At 52.2% G+C, this 23,824-nt stretch overlaps 2 protein-coding genes across 2 annotated transcripts; both read left to right on the forward strand.

The window, feature by feature from the left end:
• Positions 1 to 594: 594 nt before the first annotated feature.
• ZNF16 (zinc finger protein 16) lies at positions 595 to 13,332 on the forward strand. Its single transcript, XM_090283166.1, has 2 exons — positions 595 to 797; positions 10,945 to 13,332. Exons 1-2 carry the CDS (start codon positions 638 to 640, stop codon positions 12,687 to 12,689), a joined length of 1,905 nt encoding a protein of 634 aa, XP_090139292.1. The 5' UTR covers positions 595 to 637; the 3' UTR covers positions 12,690 to 13,332.
• Positions 13,333 to 20,342: 7,010 nt separating this feature from the next.
• On the forward strand, positions 20,343 to 23,626 carry ZNF250 (zinc finger protein 250; the record flags this gene model as incomplete). Its single annotated transcript, XM_090283104.1, has 3 exons — positions 20,343 to 20,523; positions 20,691 to 20,804; positions 21,872 to 23,626. Coding segments are annotated over 3 exons (1,599 nt in total), but the record flags the coding sequence as incomplete, so codon positions are not given.
• Positions 23,627 to 23,824: the final 198 nt, after the last annotated feature.

A 23,824-nucleotide genomic window follows, 5' to 3' on the forward strand; every position in this document is an offset into this window, starting at 1 on the left:
GGATAAGGGTTGTTGATGCCTCTGGACTGTACACATCTGCTGAGGAAGTTGGTGTTGGGGCAGCCGTGACCCCTGGAGCACCAACGTGAAGCGGGGGGTGAAGGGCCTGGGAAAGACCTCTGGTGCGTGGGAGGATGGCCTGGGGGTGGGGACAAGGATGAGGACGTTTGCTGTGGTTGCTGCCGGCAGGCTGCAGCTCAGTCAGGACTGGCTACTAGGGGACCATGTACCTGTCTGCAGAACAGGCTGTCCCTAGCTACCCAAACTCTGGAGCTGCTGGCCCTGTAAGTGGGCTGGGGGCGTCCACCTTCAGGGCATTGTCAGGAATGAGGGCTGGGCCCACAGCGGGGTGGGCTCTGTGGCCGCCCTCCTGCCGTAGCAGGCCTGGCCTTTCCAGGGTGTGTCCGCAGAGCCCTGTGGACTCCCTATGCCCTTGGTGTCCCTGTGGCTGGCTGACCCTCTCCTTGGGCCTGGATCAGGGACTGTGGTGGTGGTGCCTGAAACTCAGCACCAGGCTCTCAGTCTGGTGGGAGGGTGGGTCCCTGGGGCCAGCCCTTGCGCACACTCAACCAGTGTCCTTTCTGGTCTGCAGGTCCCAGTCCAGCTCAGCCTCAGAGCTGACCCCGAAGAGGCAAGAATGGAGCCCTCAGTTCCTGGACTGTCCTCATGGACCCCTGCAGCCCAGGCCTGTGTGCATGATGCTCCCACTGTGACCCACCCCGCGTCTGCACTGCATGCTCCACTCTGCTGCGGTGACACGGAGCAGGGAACCACCCCCCTGCACCATCAGCAGCCAGGTACTGGGATCGAGCGCTCCGCTGGTGCCCTCGTTCATGGGGGGGCTCTGTCCATGTCACCCTGGAGGCACCCCCATCAGTTCATCAGCTGTCCATGTCATCATTAGGGATGGGGGGCCTCGTGGACTGGAGGGTCCAGAGCTGGGGGTCAGAGAGCAAGCTGCCCTGAGTGTGACGTTCTGGTTTTCCCACTTGACACACAGCTGAGCCCTGCCTGGCTCAGCCACTAGGGGCTGGCAGTCCCCTTCCCCCAGAGCCCCGCCCTGACCAGGCCTCGGCCCCCTCTGCCTGCCTTCCCCCGCCCAGCCGCGTCCATGTTCTCCAGAGCCTCCCAGAGGGGCCTTCCTCACGTTCACTGGCTGCCTCCTCTGGACATCACCCCGGTGCTCAGGCTGCCCATTCAGGGTCAGCTTTCCCTTCTCGGGTCTGATGTGAGCTGTGGCACAAGAGGACACTTGTGTCCTACAGGGGACCTATTATTGTACTCGGGACAACTGGACAGAGTACCGTTGTGAGAACAGGTGTGGCCAGGGAAGGCTGGGCTAAGGGCGGAGAAGGTCAGTGTGGGATCGTTTGTGTGTTGTCACAGCGGAGTACAGAAGAAAGATGTGACAAGGTCCCAAGAGATGGCCCTGAAATAGAGGCTTGCTTAGTGCCCCGGGCAGAGGCCAGGGGTGTGCTGTGCAGAGAAGGGTGAGGGAAGCTAGGATGGTTGCTCTGTGAATAGGGGCAGGTCAGTGGTGGCTCATGTTTAAAGAACCATTTTGTAGCAAACACGTGTTTTTCCACATAAATATTTATTATTTGTATTATTATTTTTAGTCCTCCCCTGAGAATGTGTTTCTTGGTTTTAGAGAGAGAGTAATGGACAGAGGCGGGAAGAGAGGAACAGAGATGGCAACATTGATTTGTTGCCTCCCGTGTGCGCCCCCAACCAGGGATCAAACCCACGACCATTTGGTGTGCGGGACGATGCTCCAACCAACTGAGCCACCTGGCCAGGGCCACGGAAGTATTTTATAAGACCAAGCAGAAACTGCTTGGGCCAGCTTTGTCAGAAATCTAGAAAACAGATTTGGAGCAACCAAGCCAATGTCAAATCAAGAAAAGGCAACTTAAAAATGGTAGCAAAGCTCTGTGGTGTGTGTTTGTTTGTTTGTTTTTAGAGAGGGGGAGGGAGAGAGAAAGAAACATCGTTTGGTTGCCTCTCACATGCCACCAACGGGGGACCTGACCCACAACCCAGGCCTGTGCCCTGACTGGGAATCAAACCGCGACCTTCTGGTTTGTGGCCCAGTGCTCAACCCGCTGAGCTGCACCAGCCTTATTTATTTATTCATTTATTTATTTAAGTGGGAGAGAAAGAGAAAAAAGGAAGGAAATGTCAATTTGTTGTTCCACTTATTTATGCATTCACTGGTTGCTTCTAGTATGTGCCTCAACCAGGGATTGAACCCACAATCTTGGCGATAGGGACAGTGCTCCATCCAGTCGAGCTACCTGGCCTCTACCTATTCTTGAGTCCCTTCTGGTAATCTCTGCTTTTTCCAGGAATGCGTCTTTTTTATCTAGGTTGTCTAATTTGTTGGTGTACGACTGTTAACAGTGTTCCCACACTCCTGTTTACTTTTGTGGGCTTGGTAGTAATGTTCCCATTTGTGTTTCTGATTTTTGTTGTCTACTTTCTCTTTTACTTTGATCAGTCTAAAGGTTCGTCAATTTTCATATTTGCAAAAACAAAACCTTTTGATTTTGTTGGTTCTCTCTTCTTTTTCTACTATTTCATTGATCTGTCCTCTAATGTTTGTTATTTCCTACCTTCTGCTAGGTTTGGGTGTAGTTTGCTCTTCTTTTTGTAGTTCCTTAAGGCATAAAGTTGGGTTAATGATTTAAAATGTTTTTAAATTTTCCCTTTCACATTACCTTCCCTGCATGCCATAAGCTTTGACATTTTGTGTTTCTGTTTTCATTTGTCTGTAGGTATTGTCTAATTTCCCTTGTGATTACTTCCTTGACCCATTTGTTAATTGTGACTTTTTCTGCAATCATTGGTTGGAGATGAAACTTGACATCATTTCAGCCTTTTAAAATGTATTGAAACTTGTGATGTGGCCTAACATAATCTGTGTTGAAGAATGTTCCATGTGTACATGAGAGGAATGTGTATCTGACCCTTTGGGTAGGGTATGTCTGTTAAGTCTAGATGGCTTATAGTGTTGTTCAAGTTCCCTATTTCATTATCTGTCTAGATGTTCTATCCATTTTTGGAAGTGAGGTATTGAAGTCTCCAACTATCATTATAAAACTGTTCCTCCTTTTGAATCTGTTTGCTTGATATCTCTTAGTGTTCTTTTTTGGTGTGTTTGTAACTTCTCTGTCTTCTTGCTAGTTAACACATCCATCACCTCACATAGTTACCATGTTTTGGTGTGATGGGAGCTTTTAAGGTCTACTTTCTTGGCAATTTCCAAGTGCACAATACAGTGTGGTTAACTATATTCACCATGCTGTGTATTAGATCCCAGAGTAAAACCATCAAGTTTGAATTGATACCAAGTTAGCCACAATAGTGTACAGAACTCCCACTTCTGTACAGCTCTATCTTCCTCTTATGCTGCTGTTGTCACAAATGCATCTTTATAGGTTGTGTTCAAAAGAACAGATTTATATAGCACTGGCCGGTGGCTCAGTTGAGTGGAGCGTCATCCTGTTACACCAAGGTTGCAGGTTCAATCCCAGGTCAGGGCACTTACAAGAATCAACCAATGAGCCCTGGCTGGTGTGGCTCAGGGGACTGAACATCAGCCTACAAACTGAAAGGTTGTCAGTTCCATTCCTGGTCAAGGCTCATGCGTGGGCCAGGTCCCCAGTTGGCGGGGGGGGGGGGGGGGGTGTGAGAGGCAACTGATGGATGTTTCTCTCACACAACAATGTTTCTGTCTCTTCCTCTCTTAACGTAAAAAAAAAACAAAATTAACCAATGAATGCATAAATAAGTGAAACAACAAATTGTTTTTCTCTTTCTCCCTCCCTCCCTTCTTCTTCTCTCTCTCTAAAATCAATAAATAAAAATTAAAAAAACAACTGATTTATAATCATTTGTATGCATGTAGGAAATAAAAAGTGGACTTATAAACCAAACATGCACTAATACTAGCTTTTGTATGACTTGTGTCATTACCTTTACCAGAAAACGTTACCCCCTTACACGGCCTTCAGCCCTTCCTGCCATCCTTTCACTTCCGGGGCCCTTGGCATTTCTGGAAAGGCAGGTCTGTTGGCACTAAACATCCTCAGCTTTTATCTGGAATGTCTTAATTTCTCCTCTCTTTAAAAAATTTGGTTTTAGAGAGAGAGGAAGTAGAGGAGAGAGAAAAAAAAACATCGACCCAAGGTTGTGGGATCGAGCCCCACGCAGGGCTCATACGGGAATCGGGCATAAATACGTGGAACAATAAATCAGTGTTTGTTTTCTCTGTTTCACGCTCTCCTTCTCCCTCCCTTCCTCTCTCTCAAATCCATAAAAAAATAAAATAAAAACTAAGTAGAAAATCAGAATAGACCATAAAAATTAAATATTGAATCAATAATTTAAAAACTTCCTAATAGAGGAAAGTTCAGGACCAAATGGCTTTACTGGGAAGTTATAGCAAATATTTAAAGAAGAATTAATACCAGTTTTTTTCCCCAGTCTTCCAAATACTGGAAGAGAAAGGAAAGCCACATAAAGACATCACAAGAAAATTCATATCAAGATCTTTTATGGCTACAAAATCCTTAGAAAAACACAAGGAAACTCAATCTAATAGTATATTAACAGTATTATATACTCCATGATCACCTCATGCAGGTGGTTCATCAGAAGAAAACCAGTCAATGCCATTTACCACAGTAACAGAATGAAGGAGAAAAACCATCATCATCTCAACTGATGCAGAAGTTTTCGTCAGAATCAAACACCGTTTCACAATTTAAAAAGGAACACTAAGAAAACTCACAATACACGATAAAGGACAATCACTAACAACCCACAGCTAACACCAGACTCAGTAGTGAAAGGTTAAAAGCTTTTCCACTAAGATCAGGAAAACACACCTGCTATTTGCACTGTACTAGAAGTTCTAACCTGAGCAACAGGCAAGAAGAAATGAAAGGTGTTCACATTTTGAAGGAAGAAACAGAACTGTCGCCCTGACAGGAGTAGCTCAGTGGGTTGGGCATTGTTCTGGAAAGTGAATAGTCACCGGTTCAGTTCCCGGTCAGGGCATGTGCCTGGGTTGCAGGTTCAGTCCATGTATGAGAGGCAACCAATTGATGTTTCCCTCACATCAATGTTTCTCTCCCTCTCTCCTTCCCTTCCTCTATCTCTATAAAAACGAAAAGAAAAACTTTTTTAAGAACTATATTTGCATAACATGTGACCTAATATATAGAAAATCCAAAAGAATCCATTAGAAAGCTAGTAGCCCTGGCTGGTGTGGCTCAGGGGATTGAGTGCCGGCCTGTGAACCAAAGGGTTGCTGGTTCGATTCCCAGTCAGGGCACATGCTTGGGCTGCTGGCTGGGTCCCCAGTTAGGGGTACCCAAGAGACAACCGCACATTGGTGTTTCTCTCCCTCTCTTTCTCCCTCCCTTCCCCTCTCTCTAAAAATAAATAAAGTCTTTTTAAAAGAAAGAATGAAAGAAAGCTAATAGAACTAATAAATTAATGAAGCAAAGTTTCATGGTTCAAGTTAACACACAAAATCACCATCAATGACCAATCTGAAAAGGAAATTAAGAAAACAATTTATATCAACATCAAAATGAAAAAAATACAAATAAACTTAACCAAAAAGGTAAAAGATTTGTTTGCTGAGAACTATAAGGCATTGCCAAAAGAAATTAAAGAATTCAAAAATGATTGGAAAGACATCCCATGTGCATGAATTGGACTTAATAGTGTTAGAATGTCAGTGCTGTCACAGCACTGGCCTGTGAACCAAAGGGTCACTGGTTTGATTCCCAGTCAAGGCATGTGCCTGGGTTGTGGGCCAGGCCCCCAGTTGGGGGCGTGTGAGAGGCAACCACACATTGATGTTTCTTCCCCTCTCTCTAAAAATAAATAAATAAAATCTTAAAAAAAAAAATACCAACAGCCATTTTTGTGGAAATGGAAAGTCAATCTTTAAATTCATATGTAATTACATACAAGGGCCCCAAACAGCCATAACAATCTTGGAGAAAGTCAGAGGACTCATCCTTTCCAGTTTCAAAACTGACTACAAAACTACAGTAATGAAAACAAATCAGTGCTGACATCAGGACAGACATACAGATGAGTGGAATACAGTTGGGAACCTAGGAGTAAACACATACGTCTGTGGCCAGCCGATGTTCAACAGGGGTGCCGTGACCACTTGATGCTGGGACAAGTGGATTTCCACATACAGAAAAATGATCTTGGACCCCTACCTGGTCCGAATACAAAAATTTACTCAAAACAGCCCAACAACCAAAATATAAGAACTGAAATCATAAAACTCTTGGAAGAAAATGGGAAAATTTCATAATCTTGGCTTTGACAGTGGGTTCTTAGATACAACACCAAGACCATGAGCAACAGCAACAACAGAAAGACAGGTAAACTGAACTTTATCAAAATGTAAACATTTTGGGCCCCAAAGGACGTTATCAAGAAAGTAAAAAGACATCCTAAGGATGGGAGAAAATTTGCAAATTGTGTATCTAGTAAGGGTCTAATACCCAGAATTTATAAAAAACTCAATGACTCAGCAAAAGACAAACAGCCCAGTTTGAAAATGGGCAAAGGACATGAGTAAACATTTCTCCAAAGATGATACACAAGTGGCCGACAAACAGATGGAAGGGCGCTCAAATTCAATACCCATTTGAGAAATGCAAATTGAAACTGCAGTGAGACTCCCACTTCACATGATTGTGATAAGAAAATAAATAAGTAGCAAGTGTTTTCAGTATGTGGAGAAATTGGAGCCCTGGTACCTGCTGGTGGGAGTGTAAGATGGTGCAGCCACTGTGTTTAAATACAGCATCACCATGTGACCCGGGAATTCCACTGCCAGACACATGCACGGACTTGAAGACAGGCATTGAAATGAGCACACGGACTTCGCGTCTGCAGTGGCACTCTGCACATGAGCCCAAAGGGGCAAGCGGCCCAGAGGCCTGTCAAAGGATGAACGAGTAGACAAAACTTAGTCCACTGTGTAGTGGAATATAGCAGCCCCCCTAATCCATGGCGAATATATGATCCAAGACCCCCCAGTGGATGCCTGAAACTGTAGTACTGACCGTATATATGAATGGGGACCCAAAAAACCTGAATTTATTTATAAAAATTGTGCATTTGTTCTTGTTTAAACTTCGGTCACCTTCGAAGGACTCTCCATTGGATGCAATACACCTATCGAGACATTTTTCCACTGCTCACAACAGCTTTTGAACTTGTTGATTTTGAGGACTTTTAGTGCTTCTGCGGTTTTTTGTTTCACCTCTTCCACATTGGCAAGACGTTTACCTTTGAGGACATTTTTCATCTGGGGAAACAAACAAACAAAAAGACATTTAGGGCGAGATCAGATGAATAAGGAGGTGGGGCATGGAAGTCATGCTGTTTTTGGTCAAAAACTGCTGAACACTCAGCACGGTGTGGGCAGGTGCGCTCATACATCACCCATCACAAAAAGGGCAAACACGTTGAAAGCATCTCAAAAAAATTCACTGAAGCTGAAGACAGCCTCTCACAACAACGCCGGATGGTGCACTGATCCAGATGGGTTTCTAGAACACACCTAGCAGAGGAAGCTGCATTACAAGGGGCCTGACCTCCAGAAGATAATTCTGGGTTTTTTGGGGTGCCCCTTCATATACTGCTTTTTTCCTGTACATAATCACCATCTCATTAAAAAAGTCATACGGCCTCTCTGCGGCATCCCTGAAGTGCCAGCATCACTACTCTTGCGCTTTGGGGCCATTGCTAAGTAAAACAAGGCGACCTGAACACAAGCACTGCAGTGCCCTGACAACAGACGTGCTCACCGCAGTGAGTCCTGAGTGGCTCAGCGTGGGAAGAGTGCACACCGAGGCGCGCTGGGGGGCAGGGTGGTGCAGGATGTCTTCCTGCTACTCAGGAGTGTGCAGTTTAAAACCTATGTAGTGTTTACTTCTGGAATTCTCCATTTAATGTTTTCGGGCCGAGGCTGACCACAGGTAAATGGAACTGCAGAAAATGAGACAGTGGGTAAGCAGGGACCACTGGTATTCAGCCATGAAAAGGAGAGCGGCACCTGTACGTGCGACAGTGTGGATGGGCCTGCAAAGCATTAGGCTGAGGGAAGAATCCAGGCACCAAAAACCACATACATGATGCCACTCAGATATCTGAGACACCAGAAATACATAAGTTCTTAGTGACAAAATGCAGCTGCCGGCCCGGGGGAGGGGGACGTGGAAACGATGAGCCAGTGGGCGAGGCCTCACTCTGGAGTGACGGGGATGTTCTGGAACCGCACAGGGGTGGCATGTACACACCTTTGTAAATGCACCAAATGCCACCGAATTGTTCATTTGAAAGACTTATGTTTGTGAATTTCACCTCAACACATTATGAAGATGAAGACAAAAACCACCGCAGCAGGTGGGAGATGAGTGGGGTCCCGTCCCCCGTGTGTGGCACCGTGGGGTCAGGCGGTGGGTGAGGTGGCGCAGGCACGTGTGGGGCTCCCGAGGCTGGGCCCTGACGTGGCACTTAGCTGTTCTTCACCGGCCGCGAAGCAGCAATCATAAAGAACTTGAGGGGTTTTTTTTGGAAATACTAATAGGTTTGCTGTCTTCTGGGGGGGCTCAGTCCTCATTCTTTTCTCCACCTGAGTCACAGGCCTGGAGGCAGCAGGACCCTGCAAGCACCTGTGTTTGCTTTCAAATCATTTCCTTTGTTTTAAACCCCAATTTTAGTTGTTGGTTTTGGGGTATTTTTTTTACAAAAATATTTTCTTAAGAGAAACCATGTTTCTGGTTTTATATCTCCTTTTAAAAAATGCCTTGGCCAGTGTCCCACAAACCAAAAGGTCACCAGTTCAATTCCTGGTTGGGGCACAGGCCTGGGTTGTAGGTGTGCATGGAGGGCAGCCAATCGATGCTTCTCTCCCTTTCTCCCTTCCCCTTTCTCTAAAATAAAAAAAAGTCAAAAGTGAAACCTTAATTGGTTTTTCCAACAGTTCTTATGTTGCAGAGAACTACATCAGATTTAATAAATCCAAAGCGACCTCTCACCAGCCTCACCCGGAGGACTCACCTTTGTTTTCTAGCTCAAAGATTTCCAGGTCGGCAGTGGCTCAAGTCAGAAAGCTGATTCCCACTGCCACCACCTGCTGAGCGACACTGTGACCTTGTCTCCGTCAGGTCAGCAAACTGGCCCACAGGCCAGGGCCAGCTAGTCACTAGTTTCTTACAGCCAACACACAGGAACAATTTCAAGGTTTTTAATGGTTGTAACAAAGCACAACGGGGACTATACAGTCATGAAGCCTGGAGTTGGTGCTCCCTGACCCTTTACAGAAAGCCCTGCCTGCTGCTCCGTGTGTCCCTTTTAGTCCCTTTTCCAAAACGCAGCCAGTAGAAGGGGGACTCACCGGGTCAGTTCCCGGGGGTGGTGGGGGAACCGTGAGCCCTGGGCCATTCAGGCAGCTTTATTCACCCCCTGCTGCATCCCCCGCCTGGGAGCCCAGCAGCATGTGGACGTTTGCTACGCACCCCAGGGCCCCACCCTGCATGCTGCATCTGGACAACTAGGCAACTAGGCGGGTGAAAAATGTGTACTTGCCACCAGACACGTGGCTGTGGTGGGAAACGAGCCGAGCAGGTGGCCAGGCCAGGTCCTCATTGTGGACAAAAGCAACCAAGTGAGACAGGAGACAGGGCCCTGGTGATAGCAGATTCTTGAAGCTCCAGGTGGTCTTGAACTGAGGGGCAGGTTGGAGGGCGACGGGCCCAGGGAGGCTGGGAGGCAGAGGAGGGTGTCTCCCTTCCTCTCAGCACCACTGACTGAGGCCGACAAGGAGTTGCGCAGTCCCAGGACGTACGCCCTGCTGGGCCGTGCCCTGGGCAGTGCAGGACCCTCTGGGGAGCATGTTCCGCACTGGGCAGACCCAAAGTTTAGCGTATCTACCCTGCTCAGGAAATGGCAGGTGTGGTGTTGGGGTGAGCTCGAGGTGGGGAGGAAGTAGGAACTGGGAGGATGAAGTGCTCTGATGTCACCAGGCTCCCTGTGGAAAGAAGGGGGTCGTGGGAGGCCAGGCAGGAGCAGAGGGCGGCAATATGGCCTGGGTGTCACAATGTGAGTGAAACAAAGACTCTGGTCTTCATTCTAGTGACTCTGGGGGACAAGGATTTCCTCGTTCCTCCAGGCAGGAAGAGACGTGGGGAGGTGCTCACGCCCTTCTCATGTGACATGGAACCTTCAGAAAGATGGACACAGCTGCCCAAACATTGTACCAGGGCCAGAGTGGTTCATCTCACAGCAGGGAGATTTGCAGGTTTTAGAAGGTAAAGGTGGCTCTGGCAGGTCTCTGGAGGCCCGTGTAGAAGAGGACAGAATCTGACCCTGCACAGGAGTCCCCACCACACAGTTGGAACCCGCTTTGCTTCTCCTCTGGATCCGCCTCCCCCCGTAGTGACTCCCAGGGCGAAGCCCAAAAGCCACTAGTTTGCACTGAGCAAACGATAGGTGCACCCAAGGAGCTGATGATGTGCGTCATGGAAATGGGAGCCAGGAAAAGTGCCTGCCCGTGTCACACAGGGGGAGGGGAGCGCCTGGGTTTGGGACACACCAAGGTACAGTCAAAGGGACTGCCGGTGACCTGCTGTGGGTGAGAGGAAGGGCAGCCGAGGGCGCCATGGACGTCGGCCTGAGCCGGCAGGTGACTTCCTGAGGTGCGGCTGCTGGGGCAGAGGGCTGAGGGTTGGTCAGTCTTCAGCTGCCATGCTGCCTTGTGCCCATAGAGCGTCCCTGCCCCTCCCTGGTCCCCTCAGGAGGTCTGGACTGCACCCCAAGTGGGCCCCACACTCCCAGCCTTGCCAACTGCATTTTCCTGTTTCCTTCCAAGTGACTTTGTGTTTGTCATTTCAGATTGCAACACCAGGGTTGAGGGCAAGCAGTTTCTTCAGAAGGAAGACGTTTCTGAGGATTTAGAATCAGAGGAAGAAATATCAGAAAACTATACCAGTGATGTTTCCCCAGCGCCTGAGCTCAGAGAACTCTGTGATGACGTATTAGCAAGAGACTGGGGTATCCCTGATGACATGAGACAGAGGCAGTCCCTCTGCCCAGAGGAGGACATCACACTGGTGGCAGTGCTCCCTGACAGCCCCTTAGGAGAGCGAGGGCTGGCCTGTGATGATTCTGAGGGGAGCTTCAGGCTGAGCCCAAACCCAGTGGTGTGTCAGGGCATCTCTGTGCAAGAGAGGTCATGTCCGCACACGTGTGGCCAAAGCTTCCAGCACAGTGCGAGTCCAACCAGCTGTGAGGGACGTCCCGCGGCTGAAAGCACCTTCATATGTAACGAGTGCGGAAAGACCTTCAGCCACAATTCAGTCCTTAGAAATCACCAGTGGTCTCCCGGGAGGGAGCCTTACCAGTGCAGTGAGTGTGGGACAGCCTCGCACGCGTGCGTGGACCTGCTTAGGCAGCAGGAGAAGCCGCACGCGTGCGGTGACTGCGGGAAGGCCTTCAGCCAGAGCTCCAGCCTCAAGAAGCACCAGAAGTCTCACCTGAGCGCCAAGCCCTATGAGTGCAGTGAGTGCGGGAAGGCCTTCCGGCGCAGCTCCAACCTCGTGCAGCACCAGCGGGTCCATTCTGGGGAGCGGCCACACGTGTGCGGCGACTGCGGGAAGGCCTTCCGGCGCAGCTCCAACTTCGTCAAACACCGCAGGGTGCACACGGGCGAGAAGCCATTCGAGTGTCTGGAGTGTGGGAAGGCCTTCAGCCAGAGCTCACACCTGAGGAAGCACCAGCGGGTGCACACCGGGGAGCGGCCTTACGCGTGCAGCGAGTGCGGCAAGCCCTTCAGCCGCGTCTCCAACCTCATCAAGCACCACCGCGTCCACACCGGAGAGAAGCCCTATAAATGCGGCGACTGCGGGAAGGCCTTCAGCCAGAGCTCCAGCCTCATCCAGCACCGGAGGATCCACACGGGAGAGAAGCCGCACGTGTGCACGGTGTGTGGGAAGGCCTTCAGCTACAGCTCAGTGCTCAGGAAGCACCAGATCATCCACACGGGGGAGAAGCCCTACGGGTGCAGCGTCTGCGGGAAGGCCTTCAGCCACCGCTCGGCGCTCACGCAGCACCAGGGCGTGCACACGGGCGACAAGCCCTATGAGTGTCGGGAATGTGGTAAGACGTTCGGCCGCAGCTCCAACCTTATCCTTCACCAGCGAGTCCACACTGGAGAGAAGCCCTACGAATGCACGGAATGTGGGAAGACCTTCAGCCAGAGCTCAACTCTCATTCAGCACCAGAGGATCCACAATGGATTGAAGCCCCATGAGTGTGACCAGTGTGGGAAGGCCTTCAACCGAAGCTCCAACCTCATCCACCACCAGAAGGTCCACACTGGCGAGAAGCCCTACATGTGCACCGAGTGTGGGAAAGGCTTCAGTCAGAGCTCGCACCTCATCCAGCACCAGATAATCCACACCGGCGAGCGGCCCTACAAGTGCACCGCGTGCGGGAAGGCCTTCAGCCAGCGCTCGGTCCTCATCCAGCACCAGCGGGTCCACACTGGGGTGAAGCCCTATGACTGTGCTGCCTGCGGGAAGGCCTTCAGCCAGCGCTCCAAGCTGCTCAAGCACCAGCTGACCCACTCCCGGGAGTGAGCGCAGCCTGGGCTCCTCCCCGGCTCACCCCCCCCCCAATGGTATCCTCTTTTGGGAGGGTGTCTCGCAGGCTCCCTCCCTCCTGCCTCTGCACCCACCTCACGTGACCTCGTTTCTTTCTAGTTTTCACATTTTGTTATGAGACTGCCACATTTGTTAGGAGGGAAAAGATGATAGAGGCTGCATATTTATTACTAGAATTTATGACTGTAATCAAACATAACCAAAAAAGTAAACTGACGTTTGCTTTGAGATAACAACAGTAATCTTTTTGTCTGGTAATTCATGTTCAGTTCACATAAAATCAGGTTGAGTTTTCGGGTCTGATTGCCGTCACCCGCCCCCACTTTGGTGTATGCTCATTGCCACCTGTCCTTCACCTTCTGTCTCCTCCATAACTGGACACAGACTTGCCCGCTGCTCCCTGTCCTTCATGACTCTCTGTAGTCTGACACTGTGCCTTCTCCTCACAGCTCCGCTGTGACGCAGGTCCCCACTCAGGGTGCTGCGCAGTGACAGGTGTCTGTTTCCCAGCCTCCGGTTCTGTGCCTTACGGTCCTGGCTGTTGGCCCCATAAAGGACAGCTCTCTCCTTGCCCCAATTCTCCCTACAAGCTCCCAGGTGTGGGGTATTATTCCGGGTCCGTTGATCACCAGACATTTATGAAGCACTTGCTAGGTGCCCCCAGAAAGTGGGAACTGGCCCCCTCAGTTTCCCAGAGCTGTGCCCAGGCTCCCTGAGCAGGGGGAGCTTGGTCCACAAGCAACACATCTGCCACCAGGAGGCCCCGGTCACCAGCCAGCAGGTCTCACTCAGGCTGGGGGTGCTGTAGGGTGGACAGGCCCCTCCTGCACAGCTCCAGGAGATGGCAGGTGTAGTTAGGTGTGTAGCTACAGTGGGAAGGTCAGGGTTTGGCTTCTGTGTTTCCACCGAGGAGAGGGGTTGTGGGAGGTTGAGAGAGAAGCAAATGAGGAAGGGCGCGCTGGCAAAGGCACGGCCCGTGGGTTTGGGCCCCAACAGGCTGCCTGCCCTCTTCTCAGAGCCTGTCACGGCTCACGCAGAGACACAGTCAGGCTTTTTCACACACACACACACACACACACACACACACACACACACCCCGCAACCTCCGTTCAGAGGTAGCATCCAGACAAGGAAATGCCATACCTGCAGTTTGGGTGACAACCTGCCCTGTTAACACATTGCGTACCGGGGAATTTAAATGCCTTTTAGAAATGACCAGAACGTATGCAAGGTGTTAACTGCTAACTCACTCCAGTCTGCTCCCTCTCTGGCTCCACGTTCCTCTTTGTCCTGGACTCAATCTCTGCTGTTTTCCCTAAACTCGTTGGCTCTCACTGGGGATACAGCAAGAAACCGGGCAGAGAGAAATGCCTGTGCTCGAGGAGCTTAGATCTAGCAGGGAGAGGAAAGGACCCGGTGGTTCCGACTGCACATGCCTGGATTGTGGGCCAGGTCCCCATTTTGGGGCACACGAGAGGCAACCACACATTGATGTTTCTCTCCCTTTCTCCCTCCCGTCCCCTCTCTAAAAATAAATAAATCAAATCTTTAAAATAAGAAAGAAGAACCACAATAACACATGTGATGTTACTACTGGTACCTATAGAAAAAAAATTACTGAAAACGGGGAAATGCTAGGAGAACCCAGGTGTTAAGAGTTTAACATTAATTGATAGGTTTAAGTGATTAAAGCTGTGACTTGATAGGTTTAAGTGACTGTTTTTAAATAAAGACTCCTTTCCTTTATCACCAAAGCTTTGCCTTTGAAATTTTGCCTAGAGGATGTCAATGGGCAGCTGGACCCGAATTGCTGTCCGGTAACATTACAGGGATTGCACCTCACAGAATCACGGGACATAGCTGAGCAGTTCCTGCTGCTGGGTCGGGAAAGGAAATTGGGAAGGGATACAAAGTGGGCAGGGAGACAAGCTGGGGCCTGTGGTCATCAGCTGGAGTGTCCTGAAGAAATGGGAGCCTTCTGTCTTTGAGCTAAACGCAGCCAGGAACCAGTGGGCCGAAGGATCCAGAGGAAGGCTTGTGTGGTCCCCTGCTGCTTCATGCCACCCAGTGAGCCACGGGGCACGCGTGGGAGGCAGTGGTGCCCCTCAGACTTTTCACAGCACTCAGCACCTCTGGACACACACTGTAACTCACACACTCCGTGTGCTGCCTGCCTTCCCGCTCACCTGTGAGCTCTGGGAGCAGAGGGAGTCCTTGGGAACCTTGCCTGTCTTGTACACAGATGGAGCCCCGCTCGGAGGACAGCCCAGCACTCAGGCACTCAGTTAACACTGTTCGGCTCCAGCAGAGACAGAGAAGAGGTGGCCCAGAAAGATGTGCTGGGGAAATGCTAGCTGTTGAGCTGATAGAAAAACTAGGGAAATGTTAGTTGTTGAATCCAAGGGAAGCGTCCACGGGTATTGATAGTGTTGTTCTTCCAAGCTTTATGAATATGTGAACATTTGCGAAGTAAAAGGTTGTGGGGGAGACAAGAAAGCAGGGCGAGCTGGGTCCTGGGAGCACCAGTTCTCCGTCGGGACCACGAGTGCTGGGGCGGAGCTCACTCCTCGCCCATAAAGGTAACCTGAGGCACGTTACAGTTTGAGCAAGCGCCGGGCCGAGCGCTCCGCGGAGCGGAGGTGGGGAGAGGCTTTCACAGGGAAGGCAGCCAGCACGGAAGCTGCCGACTGGCCACGGCTCACGCGGTTGACTTACCTGGGAAGCCCGGCTGGAGTCGGCTTAAGTTCGTCCCACGGCAGGAGAGCTGCTCAGACGAACGACCTCCTTGTTTACTTTAACGCTGTCACCTAGCAAAGCCATCCGGGACGACCTTGGCTCCGCGCTTCAGTGCCTGGGCAGCGTGGACCCTTCTCCACCGGGCGTGGGAAGAAAACCCTCCGCTCACGCTGGTGCCGAACCGCGCGCGTCCTCCCACTACCCCTTGCCTCGGCCTCGGGCGGACCGAGCCCCTCCATCACCGACCTGTCTCGCTGCTTCTTCATGATCGCTCTAAGCCTCAGGCCACGTGGGCCGGATGGGAGGGTCGCGGACCCACGGCTCCTCCCAGCAACCCTGCCCGGCCCGCTCGGGCCGCCCCTCCCGAGGGAGCGTCTGCGCCTTGGTGCGCCCACCGCCTCCCGGGAGCGCGGCCCAAACAACCCCCAAATCCGTAAACAGCGAGAGTGACCCGAGGCGGTCACTGTCACCCATGACAACCACCGTCAGGGTCCCGGGGCAGCAGCCAGAGCTACGCGACGGAGGAAGTGGCGACCCACACTGCGGAACAGCGACCCTCCAGGGTGAAGGCCGGAAGCTTTGCACGAGGAGGGCACCGCAGGCCTGAGGCTGGGCGCTGTGTGTGTGTGTGGGGGGGGGGGGGGCGGGGGGACCGGAAGCTCTTATGAGGCCGCGGGAAGTGCGGTTCCTGCGAGGCCGGGGCGCGGTGTGGCCTTTCTAGGGGGCGGGGAGGCCTCGGCTTTCTGTGGTTCCAGCGCCGGCCGCTCGGCCATCGGTTAGGCGGAAGGCACCGGAGGGGGAGGAGGGGCTGACGGCCTGCCTGGGAGATGTTACGCTCTAGGATTGGTGGTCCAGGTGAATGGGCGGGGACTTAGGAGGCGGGGTCCCCAGGGATTGGTGGATGGGCAGATGAGGCGGGGCGTCCCCTTTGTCCGAGTGCGCTGCGGCCAGCCACCCTTCACGCGTGAGGCTGTGGTGCCGAGGAAGGTGAGTGCGGGTGGGTAGCCACCGCCACCGCCGGCTGGGACCTCTCCCTCCCCGACGCCGCACCCGGCGCGGCGTCCGCATGGATCCGGCCTTCCCCGCGAGCATGCACTGCTCCCTCCCTTCTCGCCGGTACCCTTCCGCTAGGACTCGCAAGAACCCCTTTCCCGGACCCCAGAGCCCCACCCCCCAACCTCTGCCCAATCCCGGTCCCCTTCTCTCCGATAGCGAGCCCTGGCGGGTCGGAGGGGTGCGGGGGGGTTCCCGTCGAGGTCTGGACGGGTAGGGCGGGCATGGATGCCCGCGGAGGGTGGTCAGCCTCGAGGGGTGCCAGTAGCGCCCCCCGGCTCGCCGGAAACCGCCTCGTGGGCCTGTGAGCAGCAGTGCTTCTCGCCGGATCTCGCCCTCGCTGCGTTTCCTGCCGGTGCCGCCTTTTTCCCCAGGACTCTGTAAGAGCCCTTCTTAATGAATGAGACCAACCTTTTCTAACATAGCTTGCAGATGTTGTGCCTGTGTTCATTTGCTCTTTAATATTGTGGTAGACACTAATACGTAAGGACTTTCTAGAAATACAAGCATGTCAGAAACATATGAAAAGTGAAAGTCACCCTCCGGGACTAGCGGCCGTGCGCGCAGAGGAGGCCCTGGCTGTTTGCTTTGTGTTCTTTCCCGATCTACGTGCGCTTTTTTGTTTTTAACCGAAAAGGAGGCTAGAGAGCTTGTTGCGTTTTCTCTGCTGCGAGCTGTCTTGTAGGCCGCGCGTTCGATAGACTGTGACGCCTGGTCCCCTGCAGGGCGACTGGGAAGTGGACAAGGTCGAAGCTGGGGCCCGAGTTCTCCCCAGACTGGGGGTTATTTTGCGTTCCGATCCGCCAGTGCATAGTTTCCATATACGTTGAAAACATTCCTCTCCAACGGTCGTTTTGTTCTGATTTGGGTTTTTTTGAAGTGGAAAACGTCCAGTATTTAATGGCCAAATATTTACCCTTAAGGGTTTTCGGCTTTGTGTTATTTTAAGGGCTTTCCCCACTGCAAAATTTTTACAATAAATTCTTGTTTTTCTCCGGATCCATCTGGAATTTGTTTTGATGTGGAGTGAACTGGGAATTCAGTATCTTTTTTTTTTTCTTCTCTAAATCATGCTTTCTTAAGTTTACTTATATAATAATTACTCTTTTCATTGATTTGGAAAACCACTGCTATTATGTATTAAATTCTTACATGTCTTTGGACCCATTTCTGGATTTTGTAGTGTCTTTGATGTACATAAATATTTGAATTCATGAAGTAGATCTGTCCCTCAGGCTTTGTGCTTTGGCCGTTTTGCTTAGAAGGGCCCTTCTTGCTGAAATTAATGAAAATTTACCTGCATTTTTAAAAAAGGTTTTATTTATTTATTTTTAGAGAGAGGGGAAGGCAGGGAGAAAGAGGGAGAGAAACATCCATGTGTTGTTTGCAGGCCGGCACTTCATCCACTGAGCCTCACCTGCCAGGGCTCACCTGCTTTTTTATTCTAGTTATTTTATGATGTGATTTTAAATTTTTACTCCTCATTAATTAGCCTAACGGATTCATTAGACTTTCTGCACATGGTATAGATGATCTAATTTTTTGTCCTTTTTTGTTTGTTTGCTTGTTTGCCTTTGCTCTACTTACTTTCTGGGAGATTTGTTGAGCTTTATGAAAAGGTGGTTTTATTTTTCCCAAAGAACTGAACACTGTCCTGGTAACATTTACTGAATCATTTTCCCTATTGCAGTCTGAGTCATAGATGAGGCCCTGTTCCTCACTTCCTAAGCCCCCTTCTCATCCAGGCCAACCTGACTCTCGCCAGGGCTTTGTAGCCACTGTGGCAGGATTGACATCACATTTCTAAGTGAATGCCATTTGTGACTACAATATTTTCCATTTTCTGATTAGGGGGTGCTGGTGTAAGGAAGCTGGCAGTTTGGATGCATATTTGTGGTCACTTACTCCAGAAGGTTGCCAGTTGTACTTGCTGCTGCCACCTGGCTCATAGCTGTGTCTTCTTAAGGTGCTTTCACATCCTGGAGGGCAGGCTCAGTGGAAATGAGGGGGCAGGCATTCCAGCAGGAAAACCTGGGGTGAAGGGGCTATGGGTGAAGGGAGGGAGGTCTGGGAGCCGCCCCACCCAGCCCAGGGGCTCTGAGGGTCTGTCACAGCTTGTCACTATGGGTGGTGTCTTTGGAAGGACAGGAATGCTTGCATCACAACCATCAGAAATAACAGCTCCACTTGTGGGACATCCTACTCTGCTTCATGAGAAACTCACTTTCACTTTGAACAACAACAACAAAAAAAAAACAAAGACCATCAGGTACTCCAGCAAGGGTGTTAAGTTCCTAAAGTTGCCTTACAAAGCAAAGTTATAATAATAAAATTCTAAGCTCTTTGCTTCTCTGTAGTCCCTTCTTCAGATCCTGCCCGTGTTTTTATTCATCTTGCAAAGGCTCCCATTGGAAGTCTAATTAGAGTTGAATTGCACACATACACACATTGGGGGGAAATGGGCATTTTTGGTGAACAGAGGGGCAGCTACACTAAGTTCAGTGTGTGACTTCAGGGCAAACATGTCCACATGGCTGAGCTGGTGTTTCACAGAGAAAGCACGGCCTGGCCCATGGAGCATTCTCCAGAAGGGTGACTGTGTTCTTTTTTAAAAAATATTTCATTTATTCATCTTCAGAGAGAGGGGAAGGAAGGGAGAAAGAGAGGGAGAGAAACATCAATGTGTGGTTACCTCTCTCATGCCCCTAGCTGGGGACCTGGCCTGCAGCCCAGGCCTGTGCCCTGACTGGGAATTGAACTGGTGAGCCTTTGGTTCACAGGCCATCACCCAATCCACTGATTCACACCAGCCAGGGCTGACTGTGTTCTTTACTGTGAAATTTTCCTGGGTGACCTGCCTGCTGGGCTTTGGTGTCCCATTACAAACCCCTCTCTGCGCTCTAGAAGATGGGAACCCTGCTCCTGTCAAGACGGCTCCTGGGCCCTTTTGTCCAGCACTTTGGTGGGACAGACGCTTCAGCTTAACTTGTGCAGAATCCACCTGTCCCCGGACCTTCCTGTCAGACGCTGAGACCAAATCCCTGGGGCACAAAGGCTCACTCTACCAGAACCCAGCCTGCCATAGGCACTAGGGCACAACCAGGCATGACTGAGGTGTCAGTGTAGCCATGGAGGGTCATGGTAAAGACGAGCGCGAAGAGTATGGGATGGGGTCCCCACAGGGGTGTGAGCCTGGAGCAGAGCCATCCCTTCCCAGACTCTCCTCTTGTGGTGGTGGTGGGGGGGGGTCTCTGGGGCAGCCTGGCCTGGCAGCCCCGCCAGACCTGATGACTACATGGCACCTGTGTGAATGTTCTCTCATGGGCCCTGTGGGCAGACCCTGGGCCAACCAGGTGAGCAGGGCCTGTGGCCTCTGGGCCACCGGTGCACAAACGTCCCCAGGCATCCCAGAGCTGTGATCTTCCTGGGTCCACGCCTAGGAATGGCATATTTCTGTGGCTCCTGAACAGCAAGGTTGTAGCTCGCAGAGGGCAGGGCTCCCTTGGGAAGTCAGGGTCTGCGGAGCAAGACCAGGCTCCTCATGTGCCCCCTCCTCTTCCTCAGCCTTGCAGGCTTCTCCGAATTCCGTCTTCCTCAGAGACCTCTGGGTACCAGGCGATGGCGGCAGCCAGGCTCCTGCCACCACCGGCAGGACCCCAGGTGAGCTGCCCGAGGCCTGTGTAGCTGCATTTCCTCCCCTGCCCCATGGCAGCCTGAGCATCAGCACATCCCCTGACGTCTGTGACCCCTTCCTGTCACCCCATCAGCTCCCAGGGTGCCCTCACGTATCAGGCTTTCCCCCGTTGCATGGTGTACCTCACCCCATGCTGTGCCGCCTTCTCCGTCTCGGACGTGGAGGTTCAGCCCGACCTGCAGCGACTCCTGTTCTTCCAGGTCAGAGTGACCTTCGAGGACGTGGCTGTGCTCCTCTCCCAGGAGGAGTGGGACCAGCTGGGCCCTGCTCAGAGGGGCCTCTACCGGCACGTGATGATGGAGACCTACGGCAACGTGGTGTCACTGGGTAAGCCCAGTCTGCCTGTGGGCTTTCCAGGGTGGGTACGCACAGTGGTGGCCTTGGGGTCTCCGCTGGGTGCTGCAGAGGGAGTTCGGTCTGTCTGTCTCAGTACCCACGGGCTGCTCAGGCGGGGTGGGCGCTCAAAACAAAAGGCCTTCCCTCCCCATGAGCAGGACTTCCAGGAACCAAGCCCAACGTGATCTCCCAGCTGGAACGAGGAGAAGAGCCCTGGGTCCTGGACGGGCACGGGGCCACAGAGAGCAGGGGCCTAGGCAGCAGCAGAGCAGGTGAGTGAGGATCCGGCCCTCCTACACTGGGGCCAAGCGTGTCCCGGAGGCCAGGAGTCATGAGGAGCAGCTTCCCCCTGGGCCTTTCCCAGCAGAGGGGCCTTCGGGCTGGCCGGGAGAGGCCACGTGGAGGTGAGTGCGCATCTGTGGTGATTCTGCCCTGCCAGGTCCTTGGCCTGAGGGGACGTGCAGAATTTGAGGGCTCCCTGGCTCATGCAGAAAAGAGCAGAGCGCCCTGTGGAAAGGAGGTTAATCAGCCCCTGTGCTGAGGCTGAAACTGAGATGATGAGCCAGCGGGCCCACCATCCTGTGTAGCATCCTGGGGTCTCACACACTAAATAAGGCAAGATACATGGAAAGCAAAATAGGACACTCCAAAAGAATTGGAAAAAGAAGAAAAATATTGTTTGCGATTGATATAATTGTCTACGTGGAAAGAGATGGGTTAGAATTCACAAGAGCATTTACCTGTGTTGTTAGAGACAAACTCAGTTTGACTTCTGTTTCTCAGCAGCAAAGATGGAATACTTCCCCCAGTTTTATTGAGATAAAATCTGCTGTCCTCGCAGCTTCCCCAGAGGCCCCGTCTCAGCTTCACGTGTCTGTGATCTGCCCCCTGGCGCACTCTGCACGAGGAAGAACTCACAGCCCCCCGCACACGAGTCTCTAGTCCCATGTCCTTGGGATCAGGCTGTGCGGTGTGTGTGTTGCTGTCTGCCTGGCAGGGCTCCTGGCAGTCATGGGTGGTCCTGTCTTTATTTGTGCTCTAAACGGCCTCCAGGAGCCCAGTGCACGGAGGACTCCCGGGGAGGCAGGGCTCAGGCCACGCTGGGCTGTCACCTGCTGCTGTGGCCGCGTCTGCACTTCATACAGGAGGGACCTCAGGCTACAGGCTGCACTTTCAGCCTGTGCACATCTCTTCTTTGACACCACTGTGCTCTCCCGTCCTCTCGGCTCACAGCTGAGTGCACCGTGCCTCCAGCCACCCTCGGCAGCAAAGCCACCTTCAGGGGGGCACCTGAGCTGCCATCTGAGTTAACGTTTTCCCTTTGGATGTGTTGTTTCAGAGTGTGAGAACAAGGAAGAAAACCAAAATAGTCTGAAGCCGATCCTTTCAGAGGAAATATCCACGATTCTGGGGAAAACAGCCCCTGCGGGGGCTGATCAAGGAAGTGACAAACCTGGGCAGAGCTGCTGTCCGGGTCCAAGCTCCACGGACCCCCCTGAAGTTCAGGCCTCCCGCCTGAGGCAGCCGCTTCCCGCTCCCAGCGCCGACAGACCCTATAAGTGCACCGAATGCGGGAAGTGCTTTGGCCGAAGCTCGCACCTTCTCCAGCATCAGAGGACCCACACGGGGGAGAAGCCCTACGTGTGTGGGGTGTGTGGGAAGGCCTTCAGCCAGAGCTCTGTCCTCAGCAAGCACAGGAGAATCCACACGGGCGAGAAGCCCTATGAGTGCAACGAGTGCGGGAAGGCGTTCCGCGTGAGCTCGGACCTCGCCCAGCATCATAAGATCCACACGGGTGAGAAGCCCCATGAGTGTCTTGAGTGCCGCAAGGCCTTCACACAGCTCTCGCACCTCATCCAGCACCAGCGCATCCACACGGGGGAGCGGCCCTACGTGTGCCCACTGTGCGGGAAGGCCTTCAACCACAGCACCGTGCTGCGCAGCCATCAGCGGGTGCACACGGGGGAGAAGCCGCACGAGTGTACAGAGTGCGGCCGCGCCTTCAGCGTGAAGCGGACGCTGCTGCAGCACCAGCGGGTGCACACCGGGGAGAAGCCGTACTCCTGCAGCGAGTGCGGGCGCGCCTTCAGCGACCGCTCGGTCCTCATCCAGCACCACAACGTGCACACGGGTGAGAAGCCCTACGAGTGCGGCGAGTGCGGCAAGGCCTTCAGCCACCGCTCCACACTGATGAACCATGAGCGCATCCACACGGAGGAGAAGCCCTACGGCTGCTACGCCTGCGGCAAGGCCTTCGTGCAGCACTCCCACCTGATCCAGCACCAGCGCGTGCACACGGGTGAGAAGCCCTACGTGTGCGGCGAGTGCGGCCACGCCTTCAGCGCCCGCCGCTCGCTGGTGCAGCACGAGCGCATCCACACTGGCGAGCGGCCCTTCCGCTGCACCCAGTGCGACAAGGCCTTCAGCCTCAAGGCCACGCTGATCGTGCACCTGCGGACGCACACAGGCGAGCGGCCCTACGAGTGCGGCCGCTGCGGGAAGGCCTTCAGCCAGTACTCCGTGCTCATCCAGCACCAGCGGATCCACACCGGGGAGCGGCCCTACGAGTGTGGCCAGTGCGGCCGCGCCTTCAACCAGCACGGACACCTGATCCAGCACCAGAAGGTGCACCGCAAGCTGTGACCAGGGCGGCCGTCCACCGCTCGCGCTCCGGCCCTGAGTGAGACCCAGGCCGAAGCCCTCTGGTGACTAAGGGTGAACTCCAGGGAGAAGCACTGAGCTTGTTATTCCTGAGGGGAAACTTCAGAGGCTGCTTGTGGTATCTTTTCTAAGTCTTGAAGTCCTGTTGGGGACGAATCACCCTTGCAGTGAATTTTGGTGACCACGGCCATAATTCTTTAACGTTGGGCAGCTCGTCTGAAATGAGAAACTATGGGAGGTTAAAGCATAGGGATTGCTGTCACAATAAAACCTTTCTTACATTCCAAATCACGGTTTCTTCCAACCTTTCATGCCTTTCCTAGAAACAATGGCTACTCTAATTATTGCACCTAGAATTAGAATATTGGACTATTTTCACTTATCTTGTAAAACCGCTAAAGTGGACTAAATGCTATTAAAGTGTTCCAAAGTAGCATCACGTAACAAGGCTAGAAATCCTAAGTGTGTGGAATCTCCTGTTTTGTATGGAAAAAACAGTAAACATTAGAAATTATGTAGGTTTATAAAACCTCAATCTGGGACTTTAACTTTCAAGACCAGAAGGGATGTCCTAACATTTTAGTAAAAATTCAACTCAAAAGTCGGTCTTTTCCTCAAAGTCCACCCTTAT

This window comes from Furipterus horrens, unplaced genomic scaffold (genome assembly GCF_987537825.1).
Source record: "Furipterus horrens unplaced genomic scaffold, mFurHor1.1.pri manual_scaffold_7, whole genome shotgun sequence".
Lineage (NCBI taxonomy): Eukaryota > Metazoa > Chordata > Mammalia > Chiroptera > Furipteridae > Furipterus > Furipterus horrens.

What these genes read in the sequence shown, in the direction of transcription:
- ZNF16 (XM_090283166.1), top strand. Translation starts at nt 638, where the DNA reads ATGGAGCCCTCAGTTCCTGGACTGTCCTCATGGACCCCTGCAGCCCAG. An exon ending in CCTGCACCATCAGCAGCCAG is followed by an intron (nt 798 to 10,944) that starts GTACTGGGATCG and finishes TTGTCATTTCAG; the next exon opens with ATTGCAACACCAGGGTTGAG.